The sequence below is a fragment of the Toxorhynchites rutilus genome, chromosome 2, assembly GCF_029784135.1.
Source record: "Toxorhynchites rutilus septentrionalis strain SRP chromosome 2, ASM2978413v1, whole genome shotgun sequence".
Taxonomy (NCBI): Eukaryota; Metazoa; Arthropoda; class Insecta; order Diptera; family Culicidae; genus Toxorhynchites; species Toxorhynchites rutilus.
In genome coordinates this window covers 192,545,003-192,558,906 of record NC_073745.1, presented here as the reverse complement: position 1 = coordinate 192,558,906, position 13,904 = coordinate 192,545,003, and the positions used below count along the sequence as shown (strand labels likewise).

The 13,904-nt window shown below is 39.6% G+C and overlaps 1 protein-coding gene across 5 annotated transcripts in view; it reads left to right on the top strand.

The window, feature by feature from the left end:
- LOC129771361 (triple functional domain protein) overlaps positions 1 to 13,904 on the top strand; it is a 143,784-nt gene that overhangs the window by 38,493 nt on the left and 91,387 nt on the right. For all 5 annotated transcript variants that reach the window (XM_055774919.1, XM_055774920.1, XM_055774923.1 and 2 more), the window contains exons 4-7: positions 6,803 to 7,459; positions 7,528 to 8,823; positions 9,535 to 11,428; positions 11,486 to 11,814. In XM_055774919.1, the coding sequence (XP_055630894.1) occupies positions 6,803 to 7,459; positions 7,528 to 8,823; positions 9,535 to 11,428; positions 11,486 to 11,814 (4,176 nt within the window). The remainder of the gene's footprint in view (positions 1 to 6,802; positions 7,460 to 7,527; positions 8,824 to 9,534; positions 11,429 to 11,485; positions 11,815 to 13,904) is intronic.

The window sequence follows — 13,904 nt, the reverse complement described above, 5'->3', positions numbered from 1 at the left end:
TAGCAGTTCATGAAACAGTCTAATCAAAAAGACCATTTGGTTGTTCTGAACATTGATGGGAGTGGCGGATCCTTCGGTTGAAGGAGGTCTCGATGTTGATACACTCTGTCCAACTTCTATAAGACCACCCTGATTATAGTTCGTTGTAACACAAACAGCTAGAATCTCAACAAGATGCATTTATACATTGTTGAACGCTTAGAATAAAGTATATATAACATCAATTCCGTTCGAAAGAGTTGTTTGTTTATTTATTGTGTATGATAATTTCAGCTGTCCAGTTTCTCTTATAAAGACCATTTCAAAATTTATAAGTATTATCAAGGAAAAATTCTAAACTATCGACTGATTTACATGCCAATAATTGGCAACCTTGCCATTTCGACCAATACCCTGTAGAATTAGTGTTGGAATACTGTTAGCACATAAACCGGACTAACTCCGGTTGGAATGGTTCTGGCTAAGCAAACTGTGGAAATAAAAAAACATAAGTTTTTGGAGTCCAAGTTTCTCTGTATATCTCACTAAATGCACGTCACTTTCACGTTGATGGTGAGGAAAAACAGATGAATATCCTTTTTGCGTTCCTTTTACATTCGTCTGAAAGTTGGTGGAATGTTCGTCCTGTCGGCTTCGATCGGCTCGCTCAGGTGCTGTTCGTTGTTATGCTGTTACTCCATTCTTCTCGCTCACGCACGTTGCTGGGTAATGCGATGGAATGTAATGGACAATAGCTTCGGCCGGTAAACCGACAATTAGTGTTGCAGACAAAATGGGGGTTTTCTATTGATTTGTCCTGACATGTCAGAACACGTAAGCGCTCGCTACACGTGGCGCGAACTAATACTATTTACCAAATTCTGCTAAACGGATTTCTCGATATTTTTCCATGTTTCCGAAATTGTGACCTTGAGCTCTTCAATCGCGGTGTACCGTTTTCCCTCAGTGTAGATTCTGCGTACAGGGATCCCCCTATGATTTTCAACAGGATTCAAGTCTGGAGAGCGAGCCGGCCAGTTAAAAAAATAAGTTTTTGGTCCTTAATCCATTGCTTAGTTTTTTTTCTGGTATAAGTAGTAGCATTGTTTTGCTGGAATATGAATTTTTTGTGACGATATCTACGCAAAAACCGTAGGAGAGAGGATTCCAGAACATGTATGTAATCTTTGCTATTCATTTTGAATGATGTGAAAGCTATCTTGAGCTTTCCGGTTGCTCAGAATTCCGCTCAAACCATGCACGAGCCTCCACCAAAATTCCTGGTTGAAAAATACTGTTCCTTCTTCTGTAAATCACGCCAGTACCCTTTGAAACCATCAGTACCATCCAAATTGAACTTTTTTCTCGTCAGTTAAGATAACCTATACATTGAAGAATTTTTCGTATTCTTTGCCACAACATACCATGTCCCACTGTCGGTTCATGTGAGCTTTGACAAAAATCAGACATCTTTCGATGTGGGATGGTGTAAGATGAGGAGCTTTAACCTTTTAAGCCCTCTTTATGTTAAGATTTTTTACCAAAACTTGACGAACTGTCACTCTAGTAACATTGAAATTGAATAATTGCTTTATTTGCATAAGTCATTTTGAGGTATTCGAAGCTGTTCTAGCTATTTCCCGCATTTCCCGTTCAGAGAGCTTCGATTTACGTGGAGCTCTCTCCTTCTTACCGTATCCTTGAGAATTCGTCAAGTAATTAAGCACAACTTGATGGAATCGTCCAATCCGTCGAGCAATTTCTCTGATACCAACATTTTCTTGGTGAAATACATCGATTTGTCTTTCTTCTCACTCCGTGAGCCCTTTTCCCTTAGGCATTTTCCAGATTTATTGGTTTTGATCAACTAAAACAACGGAAAATGTAACTGGTCTTATAGAAACTTGACACATGAAAAATACAAAGACATTCGTTTACGCTCAGCGCTTGTACACACACATATGAAAATCATGCAGTGTATGGTAGTCACCAATACCTACACGCTAGAATATTAATTGAAGCATTGTTGTTTACAGTGACACAAAGCAACAGGATTATCACCTGGTCTTATAGAAATTGGACAGAGTGTAGCTCAGGAATTAGATGAATCTGGTACTTTGGTCTTGAAAAAGACCGTTTGGATATAGCTTGCACTGGAGAAATAAAACGCTTAGGAAAATTGAAACGCGCTGGAATATTTACTGAATAACAGATAGTTTATTCTCGCGATGCTTCACATACATAAGTTGGATGTGGAATACCACACTAAGTTATGTACAAGGATAATTTGATTCTTTGACGAAAAACAAAAAATATTTGAATTTTTTGCAACGATTTCAAAAACAGGATTTTATAGTGTTTTACAAAATCTGCTGTAATTCTGCAAATATTGCAGTAAGTTCTGATGTTTCATATTGAAAATCGGCTTAACGATTTGGAGATAATTGGAGGAGCATTTCATCGCAAACTATACCAGAAACACAAAATGATATGCGTTCCCTCGAAGTGAACGAATCACAACTTTCGTTCCTAAACTATTCCTAAACTTGAAAGTTTAAGCTTTAAAATGATGCACATCCCATCTCCATGTGTTGATTTTTCACAAAGTTACAGCATTTCAAAAACCGCCTAAAAATTTCGGCTTCGCATTTTGATCCTCTAATTGTTTTGTTAAGTGTAGAATGGGAATTGTGGGACTTCCAAGGAACGCATCCAAATTTTGAAGTTAGCTTGAAGTTGTTACTAACCGTTTGCGTTTTTGTGTTATCTCTTGGAAGAGGCTCTTCGAAGTTTAAATTAATTAATAATTGTATGCAGTCAACCATAGGTTAGACAGGCTCGACACTCCGACTTGAGCTCCGACCGAGCTAGAGATCCGACGAGGAATTCTCTGTCTGGCCTACAAAAGTCCGATGTAACGATAGAGGACTTTTCTTAAAATCATTTTCTAGCTGTCCGACCAATGAGACCGGCGCGAATCAAACGGAAAATTCAGTGTGAACCAGTGTGGACCGACGCGAGGCTCAACATAGTAAATGAATTATAGACTTCATTGGCTTTATAGACAATTGAAAGTACTGATGTCTATTAATATAGATTTTTTATTCAGAAAATTTGCTGCTCTTAAGTCGGAACGCGGGAAGATATTATGACTTCTTGTTCCTTTCATCTAATATTAGAACAAATAAGTTTATGGGTTCGATATTTTTTTTGCTTGTAAAACGAACAGAAAATATAGTGAAAAAGTTAAACAATTTGACGATTAAAATGGGTATGTTTTTTCGATTGCACTAACCCCTCGCTTTCCTCCCTGACACAATTTCCAGTATTGGTTAGGGCCTGCTCTAAGGTTCATGTCTCAGTTCTTTATAACTTTTATGATATTGACAACTATTTGGCAGAACAATGCAAGCTAAGACAACTAGCGATGACGGCATGGTATCTATATCAGGTCAACATGCCGTAAATTTGTAACAATTGCAAAGTTCCATTAAAATTTTGTATTTTTGAAAAAGGGATCGAGGGATTTAAATGTTAGCACAGAAAAATGAACCGGTAAAGTTTATTCGAAATCGGTTCCGTTGCGACTCCATCTTTTTGGCAGGAACATTACCGAATCAATTTCTCTCAAGTAGCTTGGGGTCTGGCTTGATTTGAAATGCAATTGAGATGCCCATATTTAAAGCAAAAATGTCAGCAGAGGATCAACTTTCTCCGTTCAATTCGCGGCACAAAACAAAACGTGTATCTTCGATATCGTAAAGCTGAACTTTCTAACTCGTTTATTTGTAAGTCTTGAATGTCCTTACAAATAAACGAGTAAGAAAGTTCGCCGGCTGACAAACCTAATCCCCGTTTAATGCTAGCCGTTCATATGTAAGCATCATAACTCAAAATCAAGCAGCTCTGGAGCATCGTCACTCTAAGGTGAAAACGAAATGAATTGTATGCAGTTTGTATGCAGTTCAATTCGTTTTCACCGTGAAGTGACGTTCGTGATCAGGCCTTGTCTTAATTCCTAATACTCATTGGAACTAACACATTTTATTGCAGGTCGGACTCGATTATCCGGAGTGTTGATTTTTTTTCACTGCGGATAATAGAATCCTCCGGATAATCGAATCATAAAAAAAATCAAAACAAAATCTCTCGGTAAACGTAAAATAACTATGATTCACACTGATTTATTTGTATATTGCAGTGTCGTAGTCAGAAATTGTCTGGCGCCCCCTGGAGGGAAAGCGTTATGTCTTGAAAATCGAAAAAAAAATTCATCGCCATGTTACAGCTCATGTAGCAAAATATTATTCAAATGGCCATGTCCAACTACAAGCAAAAGCTTATGCGTGAACTTCTTGGATGCCAAGGAGAGTACGATGACATGGTTAAGCGAATCAACATTAGAGATGTCATGTTTCGGGTAGCCGAGGCTCGGGACGAGGTACCGGCTGATTCCTTTCTCAAGTCATGGAAAATGCTGATAGCCCGTTGTCTGTTGTAAAAGAATGCATACTTGCGATTCTGGGGAAATTGATTGACCAGGACTAAACCGTGCACGATGAGAATGTGGAGTTTGAGGCCCTGATCGATGATGGCATAGTCAACATTGTTTTGCATTTAAACACATATTTCTATGATACTTCTAAATTCATTTTCGACTGCCGAGAGTGTGAATGTTTCATCAGTTTTGGAACTACATCAGGATGATGAAGATGAAGAGTCCGAAAATTGGGTTCCAAACGAAAAACTGCCTTATGTGGGATCGAAAAAGTTATTAGTTTGGTTGAGGAAACGGATTTCCAATGGAAAGACAATTCCGGCTGCAAGAATTACGTAAACATATTTTAGAGAAAAATGTTAATTTTTAATTTTTGCTTTGTTGCATATTATGCACACTAGAGTGTAATGAATGTATTGGAGAAAAGGTACCTTCGAATTTCCGAAAGAGGCTTCCTGTAAAATGTTGATTCCCGTGAAGAAATACCCTATGCAAAATTTCAGCTCAATCGGACTTTATTTACTAATGTCTTTATTTACTCTATGTTATCGAACTTGACGGTTGTGCGTTTTTTAAGTTTTTTGAAAACCATAAAATCATTATCAAAAATCGAATTTCGGGGTTTAGATGACAAAAAAATAGGGATGAAAGTAGATTTCGACGTTTCATGCAATTTGAAGACATTTAGCATAAACTTTTTTTTTCTCAAAACTCATATTTCATGCATTTTCATGCATTTTCCCCCCTTGGATGATTTTTCGGTTTTCGGAAGACTCAAACTATGGCGTCTTTGCGACAATAGTAAATGAAGTCCGATTGAGCTGAAATGTTGTACAGTGTATCTTTCGAGCGAATCAATATTTTTCATGAAGTCCAAATTTCCATTCGTAAATTTGAGATGACCATTTTCGTCGGCACTCGAATGCACATCGTTACTCATGAATTTGTTCCTAAACCGAAATATATAATAATTTGACAAACATGTTTTATCAAATCTTTTCTGCGATAATATCGTAACACATGAGGATGCTAATTAGACACCTTTTGAGAATCCAATAAATCTAAGGACTATCCAAGCGAACTCAAAGAACACTTATTTTGTATTCTCTGCAACAATCTCCACACTCCTACCGCAACTTTTCCTTTTCCTTACTACGTCCCTGATTATTCGAATGATCATATTATATATGATACCCTGTGGATAACCGGATTTAAACATACTAAACGGACCCTGCTCATCCTAGCTACATCCATGTTTCTTTAAATTATCATATTAGGTATGTTTAAATGTTCAATCAATGTATTCATTTAAATTTGGAGTTTTCGATGTATATAAATCTACTGCGGATAATCGAAACTAGTTGCATGGAACAACCCCTATTCCAGCCCCCTCCTCTACCTAGCTACGTTAAATTTTGTTCAAATAATCATATTTATAAAGTATATTAACAAATTATTCAAAATTTCTGATAAAAAAAAATCCAAATCAAAATACTCCGGATAATAGAATTCTAAGATTCCGGATAATCGAGTCCGATCTGTATTTGATTTGACTTGAAAGAATGAGTAGAATCACTTATCATCACAATTTTCAACATGAGTCGTATTGGACCTATTATATAAATCGTATCACTATTGTAAATCGAGATAATCTCGTACCGAGCTCGAATTTCATGTGTTGCGATTGCATATATTTAGGCGTTTCTGAAATGTTTCTCGAAGAAAAATATCAGGGACGCAAACCAAACAAAATAATTCTCTGAAGGTATGCGACAAGCAAACCAAACAACTCGAAAAATTCTAAGGGTGGGTTTAGACTAGTGATATATTCATGTGAAGAAATATGATGAGATTTAAAGAAATCGCATCAACCGTTTACACTAGCGTGAACTTCTATAATGAATATATTCATATTTTCGGTGAATTTATTCACCTAAAGTAGAACTGCATCCAACTTTAGTGATTTCTCACCAGTGAGAAATTCACAAGCGTTTACATATGCTGAATTTATTCAAGTTATATATACCTCGATTAAGTGTATCATATTTATTCTCACCCGTTTACACCTATTTTCACGTGAATAAATCCATCTATAGCTATAGATCTCCCTAATGTAAATCCGCCATAACAGCTGCACCGATAGCTATCACTCGCTCTATGTTATCGAATTGCTCGGTATCTATAATAGCAAAATAAGGCTAACGAGCAAAATTCTTATCGCCTCCATTTCTATAATAAGGCCCCATAACTACATAAATATTAACTTAAGAATACTTTGTCAATAACTATCGATAAATGACGTCATGGTGTGAACTCCCTTTCCAGATAATGCAGCAGTTGGAAACGGTTCGAAAAGCTCAACAGCAACTGTTGAACATGTGGCAGCATCGAAAGACTACGCTAGATCAGTGTTTTCAGTTGCGCCTTTTCGAGGCCGACTGTGAAAAAATGTTCGATTACATTCTTCGCAACCGGGATGCTTTCCAGCAGACTTATGTGGAGATTGGTCACAACCACAAGCGGGCCGAAAAGTTGAAAGAGGAGCACGAGCACGTAGTAATGACATCGCGGAATGTTTGTTTCAGCAGCAACAATCGAATATTGGCAGTCGCCGGGAAGCTCATTGAAAGTAATCATTATGCGGCGCAACATATTCGCACGTTAGCCACCAGGTTAGATAAAATGGGAAGAGATTTCATAACCACGCTGGACGAACGAACAGCGGTGCTTTCGCTGTCGGTTGCCTTCCATCACAAAGCTGAACAGTACACGGAAAGTGTCAGCAGTTGGGCAGCCGCATGCGAAGCTACCATTCCAACTCCCACGAACGTGGAAAGCTTGGAAACGGCGATTCGAACCCATCAGTCTCTTTATGAAGCGATGTGTCAAGCATATACTGAGGTTCACTCCACAAGTAAGAAACTCCTATATCAGCTGGATCATTTGGTGCAAGTTTGTAATCAGCCGCCGGTTGTCAAAAATGTAAGCATAGTTATCAGAATGAATGTTTAGTTGTTTTTTTTACTAATTGTTGTTTTTTTTTATTTCAGGACAATGCTCACTTCAATGGAGGCAATCCGGCGGCTGACTATAGTGAAGGCGCATCACATGTGCTTGCCGTTATCCATCAAATTCTTGGTCACCATCGGGCGCTGGAAAGTAAATGGCACGCCGGGAAGCTACGTTTGCATCAAAAGTTGGCACTGCGCCTATTTCAAGAGGACGTTAAACAAGTACTGGATTGGTTACAGAACCACGGTGACGTGTTCCTGCGGAAGAATCGAGGCATAGGCAAGAGCCTACAGAAGGCTCGCATATATCAAACAAGTCATGAGCATTTTGAAAATGTAGCGCAGAACACTTATCGTAATGCGGAAAAATTGCTGGCAGCTGCAGAGGAGTTGGCTCGTTCGGGAGAAGTGGCCCCGCAGGAGATTTTCTCTGTAGTGAGAGAGCTGGAGACGAATGTAGCGTCTTTTGCGGAACGTGTCGAGCAGAGACGAAGACGTCTCGATTTGGCGGTGTTATTCTATACCAACGAGAAAGAGATCTCCGCTTGGTTGGAGCAATTGCATGCGGAAATGACAAATGAAGAATCAATGGAGCTGGCTAATGAACACCTAGATGGTACTGAACGAATGCTGGAGCAGTGTAAGGAGCAAGAAGAAAACACTATCAAAACATGCATCCAGGCGATCGCCCAGGGAGAAGCGCTTCTGCAAGAGCTCAGAGCGATCGAATCGGAAGACTCTTCTGGGTCGCTAACGGCCGTACAGAACGCACTGGAACGTATTCAAAAATATCGTCTTGAAATGGAGAACCTCTGGCAGGCTCGAAAAATCAAGATCGACATGTTTCTGCGACTGAGAATATTCGAGCGAGATGCTCTAGAAGTGTGCTCCCAACTTGAAATGTGGGCGGAGGAACTCCAGCACACGGACGTTTCTCGGGATTTCCAAAAAACGGAGCAGGTTCTTCGTTTGCATAATGAATCGGTCAGCCAAATGCAAACCACTACTTATCAGATCATAAACACTGGCCAGGAACTTATGCAGCTGTTCGAATCGTCCGGTCTGCTGATTATGGCAGATCCACACACAACCGCTCAAACGAGGGTTCAGTATTTGCTGGAGTTTCTTCATGATCGTGAACTAGATCTGGAAGATTTGGCAGAAGCAAAACGCATCAAGTTGGAACAGTCGATGCAGTTGTGTCATTTTCAAAATGACGCAAATCAGGTTATTTCGTGGATACGCAACGGCGAATCAATGTTGATGGCGAACTTCTCCATTCCAAATAATTTCCAAGAAGCGGAGCAGCTGCGGAAGGAACACGAACAGTTTCAGGTAAATTTCGAACGACTTGTGCTAGCAGCAGTCTTCAGAAAACATACAAAAACACGTGGTGATTCCTCTTGAACCGAAGTGTACCGAACTCATAAAAAATGCGAGACCGGATTTTGAACACGGCGTAAATCCAAGGGTGTAAGATGTGTTTCCTCTGTTTTATCTGTTTCCCCGTCCAAGCGCAAGAAAAAAAGCGATGAAATGAAAAAAAAAAGCATTGGACACAATGTTTTATTTTTCATTTCATCACTACGTTGGCTGTCTAAAGCTCAGATTGACCGAAAACAAAACAGGATAATAAAACGGGACGCTAGAATTTGATGAGTACGGAAAATGAGGCACGTATTTTACTGTGCACTCATATGATTAATACAATTCTCTACATAGCGGGGTCTATTCCGAGAGTCGCTTCACGACGTGACAGTCAATTATCGCACGCGTTTGTATTCTGAGAATCGGCGTAATTAAAAAAATGCCAGGTGCAATGAGCTCTTTCCATTTCTCATTGTACTTCCGAGTCACTCGACTCTTAGAATCCTCAAACCTCAAAACGAACACTATCGGTGCGCGTGCATTCACCAGAGCGCATGTGCATACAAGGAGTGAGGGTTCACGTGAATGCGGAAAACTTCAGTACATCAGCACCGCGTTGCATTCTGAAGACTGGCTAGCAGCGATGAATGATAATTTAATAATTTGTTTTATTGATAGGTGGCAATCGAACGTACACACACCTCCGCAGTGCAAGTCAAATATCGTGCCGATGCTCTCATGAATGCAAACCATTACGACCCACAGAGCATTAAAGATATTGCGGATGAGGTCACGAAAAAGTGGCAAAAACTAGTCACTTGTGCTGAGGAGCGACATAAGCTCGTGACGGCTTCGTTGAACTTCTTCAAAACCGCCGAACAGGTGTGTAGTGTGTTGGATAGTTTGGAGAAGGAATACCGACGGGAGGAAGACTGGTGCGGGGGAGGTGGCTCCACCGACAAAGGGCAGCAAATAGTTCAACTCATTTCCAAACACCAAGAACAAAAAGAAGCATTTTTGAAAGCATGTACGCTGGCCAGAAGAACCGCTGAAACATTCCTTAAATATGCAGCACGTTCGTTGCAATTTTATCACATTAAAACCACTGTGAATAGCGAGTCTCGGGTCAAATCAATCTTGGACAAACTGTTGACGCAGGAAACCCAGGTTCTGGAGTACTGGACACAAAGAAAAAAACGTTTGGATCAATGTCAACAGTTTGTGCTGTTTGAGCGATCCGCAAAACAAGCCATCGAATGGATTCACGATACGGGTGAAGCTTATTTATCGTCCAGAAACAATAAACTATGTAATAGTCGCGAGGAGACGGAAGCGCTCCTCAGGGAACACAATGAATTCAAGGGAACGGCTAAAGAGACACGTGAACGTGTCAAGTTGCTAATTCAGTTGGCAGACTCTCTGGTAGAGAAGGGTCATGCACATGCCAGTTCGATTAAGCAATGGGTCGAAATAGTAGACAAACGATACAAAGACTTCAGTAGTCGGATGGAACTGTACAGAACAAATCTAGAAAAATCGCTTGGCCTACCCGGAATACAGCAACAAGATGACAATAATAGTAGTAGTAGTAATAGTAACAGCGGTAGCCTTAACTGCAAATCCATTTCATCGTCGACAACTTCCGTTTCGACGACATCGTCTAGCGGCGTATCGTCTGCTTCGTCCACAGCCACGAATACGTCGATTCTTGAATATCGTCATTCCGATCCATCATTGGAAACGAAACTTAATGCCGCCGCTGCTGTTTCTGGTTCAGTTGGTGTGCCCAAAGAAATGAATGAGGAGAAGCGTAAATCAGCCCGGAAGAAAGAGTTCATAATGGCAGAACTGCTACAAACCGAGCGCACTTATGTTAAAGATCTCGAAACCTGCATTAATGTGTTTGTGAACGAACTGAAAAGTGGTGTTAACGTACCGCCTAGCCTTCTCGGTAAAGAACATATTCTGTTCAGTAACGTCGAAGATATCTTTCAATTCCATGACAAAATCTTTCTCAGAGAGCTAGAAAAATACGAAACTATGCCTGAAGATGTGGGCCATTGCTTCGTAACATGGGCAGCTAAGTTCGATATGTACGTTCACTACTGTCAAAATAAACCCCAATCTAATGATTACATGGTCCAGTTTGGTGGAACCTACTTTGAGGAAGTTCAACGAAAACACAAATTGGAACATTCATTACCCGCTTTTCTTATTAAGCCAGTGCAACGAATAACCAAATATCAGTTATTGCTGAAAGATCTCCAGTCGTGCTGTGACGAAGGTCGGGGCGAGATAAAAGATGGCCTCGAGGTGATGTTGAATGTGCCGAAAAAAGCCAACGATGTGATGCATCTTTCGCTGCTCGAAGGTTGTGACATTCCGATCGAGAATCTTGGCGAGGTTGTTTTGCAGGATTCATTTCTTGTGTGGGACAACAAGCAGATTCTGATCAAGAAAGGCCGCGAGCGTCACGTGTTCCTTTTTGAGCTGTACATCCTGTTCTCAAAGGAAGTCAAGGATACCAATGGGACAGTCAAGTACATCTATAAAAGCAAACTTCTAACGTCTGGTAAGTAATCACATTATAGTTTTAGTTAACACGAAAGCATAATTTGTTTTGTTTCAGATTTCGGTGTCACGGAGCACATTGAGGGCGATGAATGTAAATTTGCAATCTGGACAGGACGAGCGCCAATGCTTTCCGATTATCGTATAGTACTGAAAGCGAACAGCCTGGAAACGAAGCAAATGTGGGTGAAACGATTGCGAGAGGTAATACAGGAGACTTATTTCTCTGGCACATCGTTCTCGCTGCTTAAGTCCCCGGCCAAGGTCAGTAGCAAGCAGTTAGGCCAACGTCTGTCCAAAGACATCGACGATACGTTGAATGATAACGACCAGGACGGAAGCTCGCTGGCTAGTTTCGGTTCTGGAAACACCACCGACAGCGAAAAGGCAAGTCCTAACTTTTCACTTTTTATAGATTATCATTACATTACATCGAATTTCGATTTGTTGTTATATCTAGTTCCAAAGCCGTTTGTCGGTTCACATTCGCTCCTTAAAATGATGATAAATAGAGACAGAGCATTCGATTCATTCACTGAAAATCTTCTGCAAAGCCATCATTGAAAAAATTAGTGTCGAAAACTGTCTAATGTGCACAGAGCGAACAAGTACACGATCCCGATAGAATATTTCTTAGTGAATTTCATAGATGGTTGAGGGGTTGTGTATTCTTTTAATAGTCTAATAGTCTAAAGACTATCTTCTTTCATATTTATCAACCTATTGAAACGGGAACGATTCTAGTTTCAAAAAATTATGGACCGAAACAAATGATAGTCGGATGGAACGATATTTGGAGAATATGATGAGAGGGATAGACGTCCCATTGAAATTTTTACAGAATATGAATATGAAATGTTCACAGATGTTTACGGAATACACTAGGCTAAAAAATTGCCTGCAAATATTAGAACTTCGCCGAATTATAGTCGATTTTGTAAAGCGCTATAAAAATCCTGTTGTTGGTACTTTTTTTAAATCGATGCAAAAAATTTAAATATTTTTTTGTCACAGTAACAGAATTGCAAAATTGCGATGGTTGTTTATTGAATAATTCATCATCAAATACGAAGAAATGTATGGAAAGATCCTACAGGAAAGTTCTAGGAAACAATTGAAAGCTGGTTGATGAGGTTAATTTGATTTGCTGTTGAGCTAGTTAGCAAAAAAATGTGTTAGTCCACAAAATCTTTAAAAGAACAGAAAATCAATTTTTTCATTTCTTCTCGGTATTGTTGTCCACTACACCTACACACACACACACCAAGATAAAAATATGTACGTAAAATATTCTAATACCGTCGATGGGGGTGAGAACGGTCAAAAAAGGTAGTTTTCGAACTTTTTATTGAATAACTATCGTGAATTAGAGTAAAACGCAATTCTAATTACTTAGATATGTTCTCTGATGATGAACTTCAGGTAATTGTTGAATAATATTAATTTTTCACTTTTCACCCCTTAGAGGGGGTCACAATTTGACCCATTGTCGTGAATATTACCTTCTATTAAGAATTATGTTTATAAACCAATTTCTCAATAATTTCAGGATAATTTGACAACATATAAGTGTCTTGAATGATAATTTCAGCTACGAAAATAGTGTCAATCCATCTAGAAGTGCGATGGAAATGTTTATATATGAAGATTTTTCTTAAATCTGCCGTTGACGATGTCTTCTGTCGCGATGCTGGTTCCTGGAACGGTATCAAACTTCTTTAGTTTCTTCGTCTCGCTCATGAGGTGAGCCTAGTGATTAGCGTGTCGCTCGATACTCGATACTCGTTCGGGTCAGAAATTCTATGGACAATGGTCGTTTTTCTGGCTTGCACTGGTTCAGGTGAACACTGTCTAGGGTGTAGTGGGAGGGGCAAATGGCCATTGCCAGTCTCCAAGAAAAGCTACAAAAACCCGGAAACAGCGAATTGACGCCGCTGTGAGCATCTTTGCCCGGTCCAGATTGGTAGTCGGGGCGTAAAACAGCAGTATCACGATAGTCCTTCTGCGAGACTGTCCGGTTGGTCGCAGGCAAGCCGCACCACAAAAACACCAAGCAATGGATGATATACAAGACATTGTGAATCAGGCTATGTTATAAAAACGTTAAGCTACAATAAATAAATAGTCATTTCCGTGTGCCGCTCTTATTAACTATTTCTCGTTTCTAATTGAGGAATTCCTCAAAACTGTTCTCATTTTTTTTCTGGTGAACTTGGAACATGTGAGATGCTCTTTAGTAGCGACTTCACAATAATCTGATAAATGTCCCATTTCTGGAATATCGATATCAAGTGGCTTCTGCTAATTTGTCGCTAAGGAAATGCTTTTCTCCTTATACGTGCGAAAAATTTGCCTTCAATTCCTCTAAAAAAGCCACATCTAGGGCCGATGTAATGAGCGTTGAATTTGGAAAATTGCTAATTATTGTGAGTGTATTGATGTATTCTTGCTTGTACATTGCAGCTTAATTATATATG